Source organism: Passer domesticus, chromosome 7 (genome assembly GCF_036417665.1).
Source record: "Passer domesticus isolate bPasDom1 chromosome 7, bPasDom1.hap1, whole genome shotgun sequence".
NCBI classification, from domain to species: Eukaryota; Metazoa; Chordata; class Aves; order Passeriformes; family Passeridae; genus Passer; species Passer domesticus.
Window position 1 is genome coordinate 33,331,467 of NC_087480.1, and position 16,117 is coordinate 33,347,583.

At 38.3% G+C, this 16,117-nt stretch overlaps 1 protein-coding gene across 8 annotated transcripts in view; it reads right to left on the reverse strand.

Annotated features, from left to right (window-relative positions):
• DNM3 (dynamin 3) overlaps window positions 1-16,117 on the reverse strand; it is a 170,811-nt gene that overhangs the window by 135,728 nt on the left and 18,966 nt on the right. For all 8 annotated transcript variants that reach the window (XM_064427548.1, XM_064427547.1, XM_064427546.1 and 5 more), the window contains exons 3-10: window positions 9,434-9,583; window positions 7,731-7,934; window positions 7,086-7,184; window positions 6,061-6,221; window positions 4,201-4,343; window positions 2,298-2,433; window positions 1,318-1,385; window positions 352-490 (exon numbers count right to left, since the gene is read on the reverse strand). In XM_064427548.1, the coding sequence (XP_064283618.1) occupies window positions 352-490; window positions 1,318-1,385; window positions 2,298-2,433; window positions 4,201-4,343; window positions 6,061-6,221; window positions 7,086-7,184; window positions 7,731-7,934; window positions 9,434-9,583 (1,100 nt within the window). The remainder of the gene's footprint in view (window positions 1-351; window positions 491-1,317; window positions 1,386-2,297; window positions 2,434-4,200; window positions 4,344-6,060; window positions 6,222-7,085; window positions 7,185-7,730; window positions 7,935-9,433; window positions 9,584-16,117) is intronic.

A 16,117-nucleotide genomic window follows, 5' to 3' on the forward strand; every position in this document is an offset into this window, starting at 1 on the left:
TTATGGGTACCCTGCATTGGAATGGTGGAACAGGCAAGACTGCAAAAGCACCCAGTCAGCTAAGAAGTGAAAACATGGTTTTAAGGAGAAAACTGAGGGCATCTCTTGACTCAAAAACACCTCTCACCATAAGAATAAAAACAAAGGAATCAAAAAAATGAACTTTTCCATGATTAAATTATTCTGAGCACTTTGCAGAAGTTGTAATTAATTACCTGAGAAAGTCCTACTCTGTCCAACAAGTGACTGAATCAGGAATCTCTTACAGCACCATAAAATGCAAGACAGTCTTTATATTATGTACTATACCATTACACTTTCCTTACATTACCAGATCTATGTGCAAGCTACCTTTTTAGTGCACTTCTTGACAGTGTTGATTAACTCTTGCATCACCAGATCCACACTTTTTAAGCAAGGTCCTTTCAGCTTAACGATCTGTTTTTTAACAATGGCTTCAAACGCCATATCTGGAGTGAACAAACCTGTTCTGTGGACATAAAAGAATATGTAAGACAGTAATAAAAACACCAGGCAAGGAAGATTTTTTTTTTACTAAATTGCTCAAATCTTCACTTTCAGAGCTGAGTAATAACAATCCCTACACAAACAGACTTCCACAGAACCAAATTTGCTCTTCTCAAAGGAAGTGTCATTCTGAGTAAAAATATACACAGAATATAAGAATATAAGTAAAAACATTCTTGAAAAATGAACCTCCTTTAAGAGGACTGTAAGAACTCTAAGGAGTACTGCTATAATGCAGTAAAGCCTCAGCAGCAGTGCATCAAACCTTAGGGATGAGTGGCAGCTGCCAGCACTCCATGCACAATCCCTTGCACAGCAAATCCATAGGAATCCTATGGCTGCACTTTTCACTCACACCACAAAATGAGGTTTGCTACTCAGAGTCCAACACGGAGAATTTCACAGTTGGTCACTGCAGAGTAAATGGATCTATAAACAGCTGCCCCACAGACCCAGTTCTAAATAAATGGGCCTTGCTTCTCTTTCAAACACTCTTCTCCAAGGTCTACCTTGGCAGATAAATCATACGAAAAAAACTAAACTATAAAAGCACACCCAAAACTATCAGTTCACTATGATAAATCAAGACCTCTCCAGCAATCAGGCAAGGAAAGTTCAAATCCTGCACCATGGCTACCAGGGTCAACAATCTGAAAATTTACCAATCAAGTAACACAAGAAAAAACACATTTCCCAAAACTCTGAGAACAACAAAGCTTGTAAGCAATGCTTTGGGAAGATATTCCACCTGTACCATGTGACCAGGCAGGAAAACATGGGAGCACTTGCCTGATCCCGTGTATATTCTTGATGGCATAACTTATCTCTCTCCTCAATTCCTTCTCATTGAATTCCATCTAGAGGAACAGCAGCACACAAGAGCACATCAGGGGAAGGTTTCAACAAAACAGAAAATATCCCCTCTCCCTCTATAACCATAAGACAAGCAAGTTCAGCTGTTAAAATAGTAATTTCTAATTACCCCAAACAATGCATAAGTATTTTTAAATGTTTTAGAACTAAGGCAACAGTCAGCAATAAATATTGTTGAAAATCACACACTCTTCCACTCCAGATATACCAACAGCTGGAATGATTTTGAAGAGTTGACAGAATAAGCCAAAAACAGGATTTGGAAGACTCCATTTTTTTTTTAAAGCCTGGTTTCTCAAAGTGGTGCAACTTCCGTGATTATGATCTGTTTATCCTCCCCTTCCCATTCTACAGTTTTCAACTAAATTTAAGAGAGGAGTTGTCTCAATTATGAAGTTATAAAGTTTTTCTTTAAGTTTCTTGGAAGGCAGCTGGCTGGAAGAGAAGTCAGTGTTGTCGCAAATGAAAGGGTCATTACCCAAGTCAAACCATCATAGAATGATTTGGGTTGGAAGGGACCTAAAGGGCAATTTTCCATAACTCTCATTTTAATAGACAGCAGCTACTTGAACACAAGTCAAATTTACCAACTGTAACTATTTGCCTACCCCATTTAACCAAAGAAATATGCCATTTGTGATAAAACAGGAGAGCACAGAAAATAGTATGAACTGGGGCTATAATTATATTCTAATTATTTTATTTTAGAATTCTTAGCATGTCTTAGTGTCCAATCCTAGAAATTAAGCCAAATGTCTCAATTATAACTTCATGTAATTTCTTCCACAGTTAAAAGCATATTCTTTCAATCAGATCTTTTCTTGGCTACACTACTATCAGTATGATCATAAGGAAACATAAATAAAATAAAGCACATCAGCAAGATGGATAAATACCTTCACAAGTTCAAAGGGAAAACGTTCATGGAAAATACGATTGATTTTGGCACCTCCTGAAAGTTCCAGCGTATCAACTTGATCTCCTGATCCTTCAATTCTTTTTTCAAAGTCCACTGAAAACTGCTGTACCATCCTAAATGGCAAAGGAGGGAGGAAAGGAAAAAAGAACAAACAAAACCCAGAACAATTTAAGCTTATTAACTACCAACTCTTATTTCAGTACTATGCAACTAGTACCACCTATTCAAACATATTGCAATTGCCAAAAGTATCTGTACAACTGATTCAGCCAAGCTGCCAATCCACAGAACCCCTACCTACACACATCCCCCTGCATCCCTGTGCCTTGCAGTACAGTCTAATAGCATGATCTGAATCCAGTGCTGCAAAGTTTAGAGGAGATTGGGAAGGAACTTCTTTTCCCCATGCCAAAAGGCAAGCCCAGCTACCAGTACTAACATGGTGATGTGCCAGCACCACAAGCTCCAGCTTTCTTGGCTCTGCTTTGATTTCTGCAGCAGGAGCATTCAAAAAAACCCACAGGAGAGTTTTCTTAGTCATGGAAAAGTCAAAGGTGATGTCCCTCTGTTCTTGCAACCAAAACATGTGGAGTAAAGTCCCAAGGAACTGTCTGCTCTTTTGGACACAGTTGTTACAAAAATAAAGAGTAAATCAGAGTCTTCATCTGGCTCAAGAAAGCCTCTCTAGTTCAGCTGATTACTTTCCCCTCTGAATTCCAAAGTTTTAATTAGAGAACGAAGCCAGCCCCAAATTTCCACATTAGCACAATCCAGTGCTCCTACCACCTATCCCAGAGAAACTAGAATGCTGAAAAGCTCAGAAAGCAGTCAGAGCAGGAGGAATGTGACAACGGGCATATAAGAGAGAAGACCTAGGTACTTTTCCATTTCTTCCTTCACATGCTTCCTCTCTAAGAGGTAAATTTTAGTTGCATATAAACAAAGAGGGCTACAGCTGAAGCAAAAAAAAATGGGAGACCCAAAATGGCAGCTCTTTCAGGTGAAAAGATAGGCAGTACTGAGTATGCAGCATCCCTGGAAACAGGCCAAGGAAGGAAGGAAGCAGATGCAGCAAAGCAGCAGCTGCTGAGTGGTGTTCAATCCACAACATCAGCATTGTCCTTTCTCCCTGGTGCTAAATCCACAATCAAAACAGGGCTGTGATTCCACCTGCACTTGATTCCAAGTCAGATGAACAGTGATCTCTGTTCCATGGCTGGTATCAAAGTCTCATCAGACAGACTTATTTTGTGGATGAGAACCAAACCAGACAGTGACTTCAGCAGGGAAAAATCAGTTCAGAACTGATTATGATAATCCCCAAGAATTTGCCTCGCTGCTTTCTGAACTTTTACTGACAACTCCTGCAGCAAAGCTCTCTGGGTCCTAGGTGCACCAAATATGAAGGACAACCATCTTTGATTAATTTTGATCTTGCCATCTCTAGGTTCTTTTGAATAGCCAAGTTTTTATACTAGAAAAAGAAGCATTCTTTATTCTTCTTCCAGCCTCCTCATCTTACAGACTTCCAAGACAATGTCTCTCCCTCGCTTGAGGTCATCTTTTTGGCAGACAGAAGAATACGTCTACACAATCAGAAGCAGTTTTTTACCTTTGATCATCTCTGCTGCCCATCTTCATGCCTTTTCCTTGTTCTGCTTTCTCCCTTTTCTAGGATTACTAAAATTAATTTAGGGAAAATTCTGTTGAAATTGTAGAATAAATAAAGCGTTCTGGAACATCAAATACAGAAATCTTTGGAGCTTGTGTAAAGAATCCTTAACAATATCCTAATGTTTAAATTTAAACCAATCAGAAAGAAGATGAAAAAAGGCAAAACAAACCCATTCAAAGTGGAAAAGCAGACAAAAGACACTCACTGCAACAGGGCTTTTGTTTTTCTGGTGGGATCTTCTGGTCTGAAGTTTTTGTATACCTCTACTTCATGTTCTATGGAAAGCAGCTGGCTCTGGAGTTTGCTTCTGAAAGCTGGCAAGGTATCCCGAATATGATTGGTAAGTTGCTAAAAAGCAAATAAAACTCTTTTTATACTGTCAAAAAGATGAAAGCAGGAGCACAACCATTTCCTTCTGACTGCCAACCTTATCAGCCATGACCTGTGCTAGTTTACCAGTGCTGTTCCTTTTGATCTCTGATGCAATGGAGACTTTTAAAGAACAATTCAATATTCCTAGTGCACACAAAATTCCATCATCCTCTCACTCACTGTTACTACACATCTGTATAGTTACACCTGAAGAAGTTACACACATCACATGGGTAATTTAGAATTACCTCTCATCTCTCTGTGCTGATGCCACACTCCCATTTTACTGCTTTTCTTAAGGGTGTTTCACAATTCCCTACATATTTGTTCAGCATAACTCCTTTACGCTACAGCCACAAAGCAAAGTGGGAAAGAAAGATAGTCTGAGCACCCACAGCATGTTTTTATGAATATATATTTATACACACATACATATATATATATTTATTTATACACACATACAAATATATATATATGTTTAAATATGTTAGGACAGCACTGTCTATGACTTACCTGTGCCATAAATTTCCCAGGTATTGTACACATTCCTTAATTAAAAGCAAACTGGACTTCTTCCACTATGCCCCAAACCCTCTCCCGACCCCAGCCAGACAAGCTATACATTTAAACTGCCATACACCAAAAAATATAAACTCAAGTTTAAAGTTGCTCAGCAGACTGACAGGCACAAAAGCAAAAGCTGGAGTTTCCCTGGAGCACCACCTTGTGGATACAAAGAAACTGAAATATTACCTGAAACCACAAAAGTTCCCCAATATCTTAAGGGCAGAACTTATGTAGATCTTTCCATATACAATATTCTATACACAGTAAAAGCAACAGAAGACCAACATTTCCTACTGAAGTAGGTAAATATTGAAAACAGCTCTCAAAAAAGTTAATAGCATATAAAGAGTCAGGACAGACAAGACAGTTGAAAGGTGTGTGCAGCTTGTGTTTCAGTCTCAAAACTAAGACCTATGGATTAAACTTTCAAGATGTAAAACAAGGCAAAACATTCTAAACGCAGAAAAAACTGCAGGGTACAAACAAGTTCTTGCATCCTGATGAAGACTTTCACTCTGAGGCACAAGTAAATGGCATTAGTAGTCTTTTTGAGGGAGCCCAGAGCATTTCATAGCGTGGCTTTGCAGTTACAGCTGCAAAGTCACTGTACCAAAAAATTAAGCAGAGCAGCCATTTAGTTTTCTACTTTAATCAGGAACATTCCAGCTGTTTCCAGCTGCTGTCCAAAATGGACAAAGCCAGGCTCACCTAGTCTTTGTCTATTCCAGACAAAAAGCTGCAATTTGACAGTGAGCTGGAAAAAACAGTATCAAGTTTGACTTGTAGGAATGCCAAAAACACTGGGCAACTGACAAGTTAAATGTAACAACTGAGGAATACCATGGTATACTTCCAGGGAGGGAAACAAATCTTGGTTTTGATGTTCGTATTCAGTGTTCTAAAGAACGGGGGAGTACAGAACTGCCAGTAAAAATGAGAAACTACAACTCACATCAAGCTTTTGTACCGACATGCTATACACAACTTTGTTTTTACCTTGTGCAAATTAAAAACACTGAAAGCAGGACAGGTGAGTGAGGTTCAGAGACCAACTTCATTTTAACAGTTTTTATATTGGCCCTATCATTACAAAGCTGCCTTTCCCCACAAAGTTTTCAGGTTTTACCTGGTTTAGAACTTTCTGGAGATATGGTGTTCCCATCCGATCTGCCATGTGCCTGTAGGATGGGTGGGAAAGAAAGAATTTCCTTTCTGCTAGAATAGCTGCTTTTATGTCCTTCTTCCCATCAATGTCTTTCTGACTTCTGTTTACAACACCAATATAACCTAAAACAAGACAAAACCAATGGGTAAATCAATGCAGCTATTGCCTGAACCACTAAATTAATCTTAAATAGAACCAGACTGTCTCAGCTCAAACAAACTTTTCCAACTCAGGCATTTCAGATTATCTTTACAAGTAGAATAGTAACCTTAACACTGTCTAAATTGTTCATTCTGTTTACATTTAGCAGATAGACTTCCTTTAAAATCACCAATTCGAATAGAGAAATATCTGAAACTCTGGTGAAGCCCGAAGAAACCACTTTAAAAACAGGCAAATAAAAATCCAAATAAAATTTAAATACGCATACAGGTTTATGCAGATAAATGATATGACATTAAAAAAATACCAAAAAAATTTCTTCTCATTTGCTGGACCAACCTGTTCCACAGGAGGAGACATTAAATCACCAACAAAGTATAACTAGAATCAAAAGTCTTTATATTTATCACAGAATGAGCAAATGTGGCAGTAGCTGCCAGAACATGGAAAATTTCTGACAAGGATCAAAACTGGTTTACAGTGAGATTACCAAAGCTCTGGTGTTTGCTTCTGTCATATGCAAAGAAAAAAACCCCATTCTTTTGTTACAAGGAACCTGGCAGAAAAATAAAATAAATAAAAATATTGGCTAATGATGTGTGCCGGCATTACATTGCATATTCCAGGGGAAGCAAGGATTTTCCAGGTCCAGAAAGGATATTTTTAGCACAGCCACCTTTATGTTTGCTGAATAGGTAACTGCAGAAGCAAGGAATGAATCAAAGGTTATGCTGGACTTGATGTATCTCCAGGATTCCCAAACACCATCCTTATCCAAACCACTTCCTGGACTGCAAAGAATAAAGGCAGCTGAACATTCTCACCTCTACGAAGAGGAAGGAGTTTGTTTTCCAGAACTTCTCTTGCATCTGTTCCTTCATCCATCAGGTCCAATTTTGTGATCACACCGATGGTTCTAAGGCCTGACCAGAGTGGAAGCAGGAAGAAAAAGTTATTGAAGAATCATTTAGAGTCAGAAGAACAATTACACCTTACAATTATGTTACAACATATCTGTGCCCTTCTCAAAGCTATCAGACAATAACAGCTCCAACTCAAGTTATGATATGTCTGGAAAGGCAGGGAACATAACTGCCAGTGCTGAAATGTGTTCCTCAAAACTCCTTAACAAGGCTCAGCATCCCTACAATACGACTGTATAAAATTTATGATGTAAGTATCCAGAAATCCCATCAGTACCATCCCCTATTTTGCCCAGTACTACAAAAATTCATAGATAAGCACTGCTCCACTTGTAAGAGACAGTGAAAACATTTTTAGAATTCATTTACAGCAACATTACCCAAACAATACTGAGCTAAGAAACAGTTATACTGTGATGCTGAAGATTGTATGAGAATGTAACATTACATATTATAAATTATAGAATTTCCCACAAGAGTTGGTCTGTTGTTTTCAATTACGTTATTACACTTGAGAACAAAAAGTGGTGCTTCAATCCTGCTTACCCTGAGGGTCCACTTCCTTTGCCAGCTTCAGGGCATCTGAGTTGGCCAGGTCAGTGTTAGCTGGGGTCACAGCCAGGATCAGGCAGTTCTCCCGAGAGATGAACTGCATTATCATGTCTCTGATCTGCTGCTCAATGTCCGGAGGCTGATCCCCCACTGGCACTTTAGTGATTCCCGGCAAATCAATAAGGGTCAGGCTTAGGACTGCATGGACAACACGGATCATAAAGCTGGTTAGAACACCACACATGACAAAGGGGTCAACACAGCTATGGCTGCACACAAGTTTTGGTCAGATAAAACCCCACAGAACTACCTGTACAGGCAGATAAATACGTCAATAGTTGTCAACAGTTCAAACAAAATGCCTGACAATCTGCAAAGACTTGTTTCCCCGTTGGTCTTACATCTCTGGATTTATTAGTACTATTTAATATTTATATTTAATACTTGAAATATTGCAACTGGTATAAAATAATACTTAAATCAAATATCCTTGAGGGCTCCAAGACAAGTTAACACAGCTTTCTGAGCTTTGTCCAGCAACAGGTCCACAAGCAACAGACCACTTTCATTGCATCCTCCAAATAAGCCAAAACAGTTGTTTGGATTTTTTTTTTTTAATAGTGTTTCTCTGGTCATGTTTTCAATCCTGTTTCTAATTAAGAAATTCACAAAAAACAATCAATAGCTAGCCTAACTTATATAGCAAAACTGTTGTTAAGGGGCTTGGGGATACGTTGTTGGTTTGGGGATTATTTTGTTGTTTTTTTAAATCTGTAACATCTTCAGGAATGTCAGAAAGATGAAAAAATTAATCTATTAAGAAAACCTTGTTTGCTCTGGTATGATTTCCCTAGTAAGGGCCACAGTGCCAACTAGAGGCATCCTGGCTTGGGGTAAGCATCCTGCTACTGGGGTAACAGGGCATCCTTTAGACAAATGAGAAAAATGCTTCCTAGGAAGGAAATACCAGAAGTACTGGAGTATGGTAACATAAATATATAGAGATATATATATATATATATATATATATATATATATATATAACCAGAAGTATTGGAGTATATTACGTGTATATAAACCCCAATAGTTGGAGTCTGGTTAATTTAGACAGCCGTGGCTGAACTAAAAGATTGATCCTCATAAAACAAAGCAAGAGCAATAGGTAGGAAATTTTCACTTTCTCCTGGAGTCAGCATGTTCAACAAACAAGCTTTGAGACAGGGGATTTAGTTGAGCTTCTCTGCAGCTAAAAAAGTCATGTGCTTCAGCCAAACACACCACTTTTGTCCTATATCAAAGACAAATTCAATGGAAAACATTTTCTCTAGATTGTCTTCATTAAGCTGGGCAGATGGCAACCAGAGGAACCAACTTTGATATATACAGGGGGTCTTCACCAGAAAGCAACTTCAAACACTGTTATTGTCTGTATGTATTTTTAGTGACAGCAAACAATAAATTTTCAGTAAAGCAGGGAGACACAGAGACTTTCTAGATCAGGGGAATTAATTCCTCTGGAGAGTGCCAAAAAGAAGTTTTGTTACTAAGTCCCATTATTGGTCTTTACTAACTCAGGCTCAAACCTTTTCCAGGTCAGACCAAGTAATAAGAACAGATGCAGTAAGTGATGGTTACACAGACGGAGCTACATAATATGTTTATAGGACATAAATGTAAAGCAGAATGATTTTACCTACCATGTGGAGAATATATTCTTAAATTAATAGGAACTGAAGAAATGCCTTTGTTCATTCCTGTTACTCTGTCGGTTTCTGCTTCAATTTCCTGACGAACTTCATCAAAATCAGTAAATTTCTTCCCTTTGCAGTGTAGAAATTCAGCATACTCTGTCAAGAATATCAATAACAACTTTGTATTTCACAGGCTCATTGACTTGCACACCCACTTTCAAGCCCCCAGTGTTCTTCAGATGTGTGGGCACAAAAGTTGGTCATCATGGCTATCAGAAAAGCATTATTATGACTGCACATATGAAAACCAGCTCTCAACAAGAGAGGCACAGTTAAAAGTCAAGTTGACCGGATATGATTTACTGCTCCTATCTTCAGCACATCATCTTCTGGAACAATTGAATCTTTCAATTAGATGTCATTTACAGTAAGAGAATAGGGAACAGATTAAGAATGAGATTCTGAGTTTTCATCTGATCTCATTTGCCTCTAATACATCCTAAATAGAAAAGTAATTCAAATTCTGTATCATGAAAGATTTTTAGCATTTGCTTCAAAAACTAATAGCCCATGTTACACACAAATTTAGTAAAGGAATTCTGTAAATTTTTGCAAGTTCAAAATGAAAATAAGATCACTTAAAAATATTGTAATGCTTGTAACACAGCTTCTCATTTCCTAAAAGCTTCCTGTAGTCTAAATATCAATCATGTTTACAAGTTTGCAAAAGCGTCTATAGAAATAGCTGTGATTTTGCTGAAGTGGGAGAACACAAATCATTCCCAAGCCTTTAATTTCATACACACTGCTGTTTTACCTTAGAAAAGCATTGACCAGGAATGAGAGACAGATAATTTGTTAAACCCAAACTTGACATTTAGTCCCTGTTTTGACTTTTGAATCCAAATGCTGACACTAATTATTGCAACCTTTTGGTTGCCTGCATAACCAAAAGCACATTCCAGGATTTTAAAACTAGAGTTTTTTTCCTTCAAAGCAGAACACAAAGGTTTATCTACATAGTGAAGCTGCCATCAGAAATGATGGCACAAACAATAATTCCGGACACCAGTTCACACCCTGTCCCCAGCAGGTCAGAGCTGTAGGACTGGGGAAGGGCTGAAAGGACTTGTGCATGTTCCAGTTCATTTCATCCTGCAATCCAGGCCTGATCCCAAGCTCCCTTCAGAAGTTTCCTCCCCAGAAAATGTCACTTGGTAACAAGCCCAGATAGCCAGAGCAAAGAGCTTGCCTGGTACTCAAAGAACAGCAGCTGAGAACACCAAATGTGAGAATATGGATTAAAAGAGGACTTTATGTGTCAGCACTGAAGCCTGTTCCCCAGAAGTCACTTTGTTACTATAACTGATGGAGCCGTTAAAAAAAAAAGTAATAAATACAATACTACAATAAATAGTTAAAGCAAACTGACAGAAAAAAGGAGTGAGGGAAAAACATCAAATACCCACCTGTCCGTGGTTCAATACCATAATCCCTCCAGATTCAGTGTGTGGGGAAACTCACCCTTGTTCAGACAAAAATACATCATTTATTTTAAAAACAAGAGAGCACCTAAAAATAAGCACTTTATTTTACATACTTTTTTCAGCTCCAGCAGCAAAATGATAATGAATGGGAGTTTTGTTTCATTATCCACTGTTTATTAAAAAAAAAAAAAAAACAAACAAAAAACCCCCAGAGAATAGTCAAATGTTTCAAAAAGAAAAATAGCATGGTGTACAAAATAAAATATCTCAGTTTAGATTTTACATTTGTAAAAATTGTCATCTCAAGGTTGGCAAATAGTTACCTAATGAAAAAAAGAGCTGACAAGTGGTTCATATTTTATCCCACTTCTTCATGAACAGCTCCTGTCATAAAACATACATATTCTTCTTAGTTATTTTTTCCCCCAGTGGATCATCATATTTTCTCATTAAATTCTTTCTAAATCCTGTAATTAATAGTTGGTGCCCAGCTGTAATCAGCTGAGTTGATAGCCAAGGAAGCTTTTTCCCTTTTTCCCACTTCACACTCAATAATAAATTCACTATCTGACAAGGCTTCAAAGGAATCCAAATAAAGATTTGCTACTTTTTAGCTGGGTTCATGTTTATCGAAGCTCCTTGCTCCTGGTGCCATCTGTGGTGCCAGCAGGGCTGAAAGAACAAACTCCACGGTGGCTCCTAACCTGTGGTGCCACACGCAGCCGACGGAATAAGAATTCCAAGGGACAAGCAGAGCTTTGTTCTGCTCCTTTCAGCCCTCAGCCTGCCCTTGGCACTGATGTCTTCAGCCAGGCTGGAGAAGCACATGCTTTAATGCAATCTTCACTTTCCAGCTTTCATGCACAGAAGAACACTAGGAAAATGTTTTATTTATGTTTTTGTGGGAATGGACACAAAGCTAGGCAAAAAAAAAATGTGATCCTGCCTGACATTTAGCTTTCAGACATGTATTTTTGGTACAAAATTGAAGTTACATTAATAGAAAGAACAATTAGATACAAAATTAAAAACAGTCCTTGCATGTAAAATAACTTTTTTTTCCCCCCAGACTCATGAAAAAGCACCTTGTATAGCATAAAATTAAAAGGCTACCAGAGCATAGTTCCTTCAGTGCATCCACAAGTGATTAATTATCTCTTCAGTTTTGATTAAATTAGACAAATCACAGAAACGAGTGATATAGGATCACATCTTTTAAAATGTTTCTTATTTTTCCTGTCAGTTATATCTCTGTATGCCTTTCTGATTTAATCTAGCACAATGATATATTGTTATGAGCACTGAACAGCCATTGCTGTTCTCAAGCTATTTAAATTGTACAAACACTTGAGACATTCCATAAATTTGTCTCTAAGCTAAAGAGAGCCAAGTGACAAGGATCAGCCCTTAGGAGTACACAAGGGATATTTTGGAAAACACCCCTGACCCACACCAGGCTGAGTCCAAGAGCTTACAAAGCCCGAAGACTTCACTCCATACACAACAATCTGTTACTACAGGACAGGAATTCACCAAGATCAGAGACCTGGATTCAGAACTGCTTCCAAACTGATTTCAAACAGAGTTGCTTCAAGTTGGTGGCAGTATCAAGTGCAGAGTAATCAAAAGGGATTAAAAGTGTTCCAAAAAGTGGTTCATTAAATTGGAGGCCTGTAGCAAACATTTTAAATGTAGGCAGCACAGGCAGAGTATCTGCTGCTACTGCACCTTCCATCTGCCCCTTGGGGAGATATCACTCAAGCAACAACACTTTTTATCTTCAATAAAGCATCTCCCAAAGCTTCAGAACTCTTTCCAAAAGAGTGATTTCAAGAGGGTGTTTTAAAAACATGAAAATAAACATCATCAGCCAAAGTACTTCACCTCTTTGATGATGGGCAGTTTTTTCTGAACAAAGTAAATGCAGTTAAGTGAATCTGGACCATAGCAAATCATTCAATGGTGCTTCGTTGAAAAGAGAGGAAGTATTAAAAGCCCTTGTTGTCCTACCCAATCTACATTCCCTCTGCTGCTTTGCCATTTCTGTAGATTTTCTAAAAAACTGAAGATGAAATACTCAAAACTGAGTTATTCCACTGCAAACCTTCAAGCAGAAAGGCTACAAGAAATAGAAGTACCCTGGCATTTCCTGAAGACAAAGCAGCAAATCCTGGGAATGCAGAGAATTACAAGAATATCATAGCAGAAGATATTAAACATGGAAAACAGTCCAGATCTGATAAGGTAACCACCACAAGACAGCAGGTCACACTCTTAAGAACCAGTGAAATGGTTCATTACAAGGATAGACACTGGTGCCCCAGGAGGAAAAGCATTCTTTCGGATGCAATCATCTTCTACAACCTTGAAATTTTTTGTTTGCAGAAGGAATTTCTCTGTGTTCTTTCAACCATTTCCTATGGATGATGCTTTCTCTAGTTCCAAACCCTCAAATTTTTTGTTTGCAGAAGGAATTTCTCTGTGTTCTTTCAACCATTTCCTATGGATGATGCTTTCTCTAGTTCCAAACCCTCACACAGCCTTCCTCCAGGAATTTTTTTCCTAAATTTACAGAGGCAGAGCTTTCACCAGAGCTCTCTCCTTCCCAGGACTGAGGAAAAGCAGAACCTTGTAAGACTGCATTTCTGTGCTGCATCTTGTACAAAGTTTACTTCATTTCACAACAGCATGACATCAGTGAGTTATGCTCTGTCAGAGATTCACTGTGAGCACCAGGTCCTTTTCTGAAAACCAACCTTTTTCTCAAATACCAGCCTTTCAATACAGCAAAAAACCACATCCCAGCTGAATTGCTTCTTACTTTGGGGATATTTCTCTTCTTTTGCAAGCAATTTGAATTCCAGTTCTGCCCACCAGTATCTCTCATATTCTCGCTTGTATTTGCCAAACACCAACTTAACAAACACACCCCATTCTGTCATCCTATCAGTAATACAAAATACTGAACATCACCTGGAGGGGTGTCCCTTCCACTCTAAACAGCTGTGAATCCATCTCACAGGAGTCCTTGCTAAATCATGTTTCCCAAGACTGCTCATAATATTTTCAAAAAAAATGAATAATTTAAAAACCTTTACTGTAGCCAAGATAAGATATCACCTCACCTTAATTTACAAGCCTGCTACCCTGTAATAAAAAAAAAAATATTGCACTGATATGACAGGGATATTTTCCTTAATGAGTTTGTGTTGGCTGCTGTTCATCTCAAATACCTTTCAGATTGTTCGTTAATAACTACTTACAGATTTCTTTCTCCTAAATGTGAACTTTGATTCTTCTATTACCTTCCTTTATTATCTTTGTAAAGATGATATCTTTATCATATACAGAGCCATTTTCCAATCTTAATGAGGAGATTCCATCTTTCCTAATGTCACTGAGCACCAATCTGGGATCAAGGAAACAAAAGCTTCCAGGCAAACCCACATGTAAAACCAAGTATTTGTGGGTACCATTAATTTGTCCCAACATGAGCTGAAGCTCAAATCCCATTTTGAGGGTCCTGATGAGAAAAGTGGCTGAGCCCAGCAAGCCATCCTGCCAGACCTCAGCAGTCACTGGGATGAGCTCAGATCACCCTACAAACAGCAGCAACTGGGAGATTTGCAGGTGCAAAGCACATCTGCAGTCTCTGACCTTACACAAGCTTAAATTCAGGTTTCAGACCAGCAGCACTGTCTCTCTTCCAGGATGTCTGGGGGATGAGCCTTTCCTTAGCTCAAAAAAGGGTCACCCATCATCACCATCTTTTCCTACTGCTGGTGGCACTTTTTAGCTTTTGGGGTACACGCCTCAGTAATTTTACTGATCTCTCCAGCATCCCTGTTCATCATCTGAATGAGAGTGGAATCCAGGAAATGACAGGCACTGTCGGCCCTTCCTCCCTGTAAAGTGCCCGTTCTCCTTCCTGCTATTGGCACCATGGCATTTTTCCAGTTTTGTCCTTGAAGACCTCCAAATGCCTGCCACCTGATGAAGTCTCCAAGATCATTTTTGTTAGGTGAAATAACCAGCCTAAATTTTTTTATATTTCTGTTTCTGTTCGAGGATTGTTTTTGCCACCAGATGGCAACAGAAGATGGCTATGAGTGAGGAGTAGTCTTGCAATATACGAAATTTTGATTAAGGCTCTACAACCTCAACAGAAAAGAGCATCTGCAAGACTTCAGAAAAAATCAGAATGTCTTTTGAACCTCATGATTTAATTTCCACTTTGTATTCTAAATAATAGAACTCAAACAAATGTGGGTATTGTAAATATGACTCATTTCTCTAACAAATGTCCACCTCAGTAAAGAATTTCAAAATCTGTTAATCTGCTGAAGCAAGAAGAAAATCTGAAATTGCTCCAAAAACAGTTATCAAAATAAGGAAAATAACTCTCCTGGAGCCTGGATATTTAAGAGGTAAATAACAAATACAGGATTTATACAGCAGGCAATGTATTTTTAACAAAGACCTACTACAAAGGCTTCACATGTTTTTTGTTGGCACTGCTGTTCAAAAACAGTGTACTACCTAATCTCGAAGAATCTAGTCATTATCTCACCTGCAGAGGCAGAAGAAAGCACAGCAAGAAGAACAGATTGCCTAAGGTTATACCGAATGTGTGGCAGCAGAAAGAAAAAAATAAACCACAAACAAAACCCACAACAAAATGAAAAACAAACAAAAAACCAACAAAAACACCAACACATCTCTCAAGATCTCAAGTAATTTCAAGTCATTACCTTCTAAAGCTTACTCAGCAGCACCACTTAAGATACCTATTAACTCCAACAAAAACTATTTAATCTTACTGCTGTATTAAATCAAAAACCACCAAGCTAAGAACTATACTCAAAGTTGTGAAACAAAAACTTAGGATGTTGGAGAAATAAGTTTTAATGTAAAAACTAAGGAACACCAAGTCAAAGGAAGAAAAGCCCAACAGCTCACGAGCACACTCGAAATTCTCATCCCAGGTCATCTGTGCATCAACACTTGCGTCTTAAAGACACAATTTCTCACATTATCAAACCCAGAGAAAAATACTCAAAACTAATAAAGACAGACTTGTTGCTTGCAATATTTAATTAAAAACTTAGCATTGGCCTTCAGTATTTCAGCAGAGTACAAATTTCCATGAATGTGGAGTGCAAATGCCATGAAGCCACTTAGGAATTTTACTGGTACCACCAAA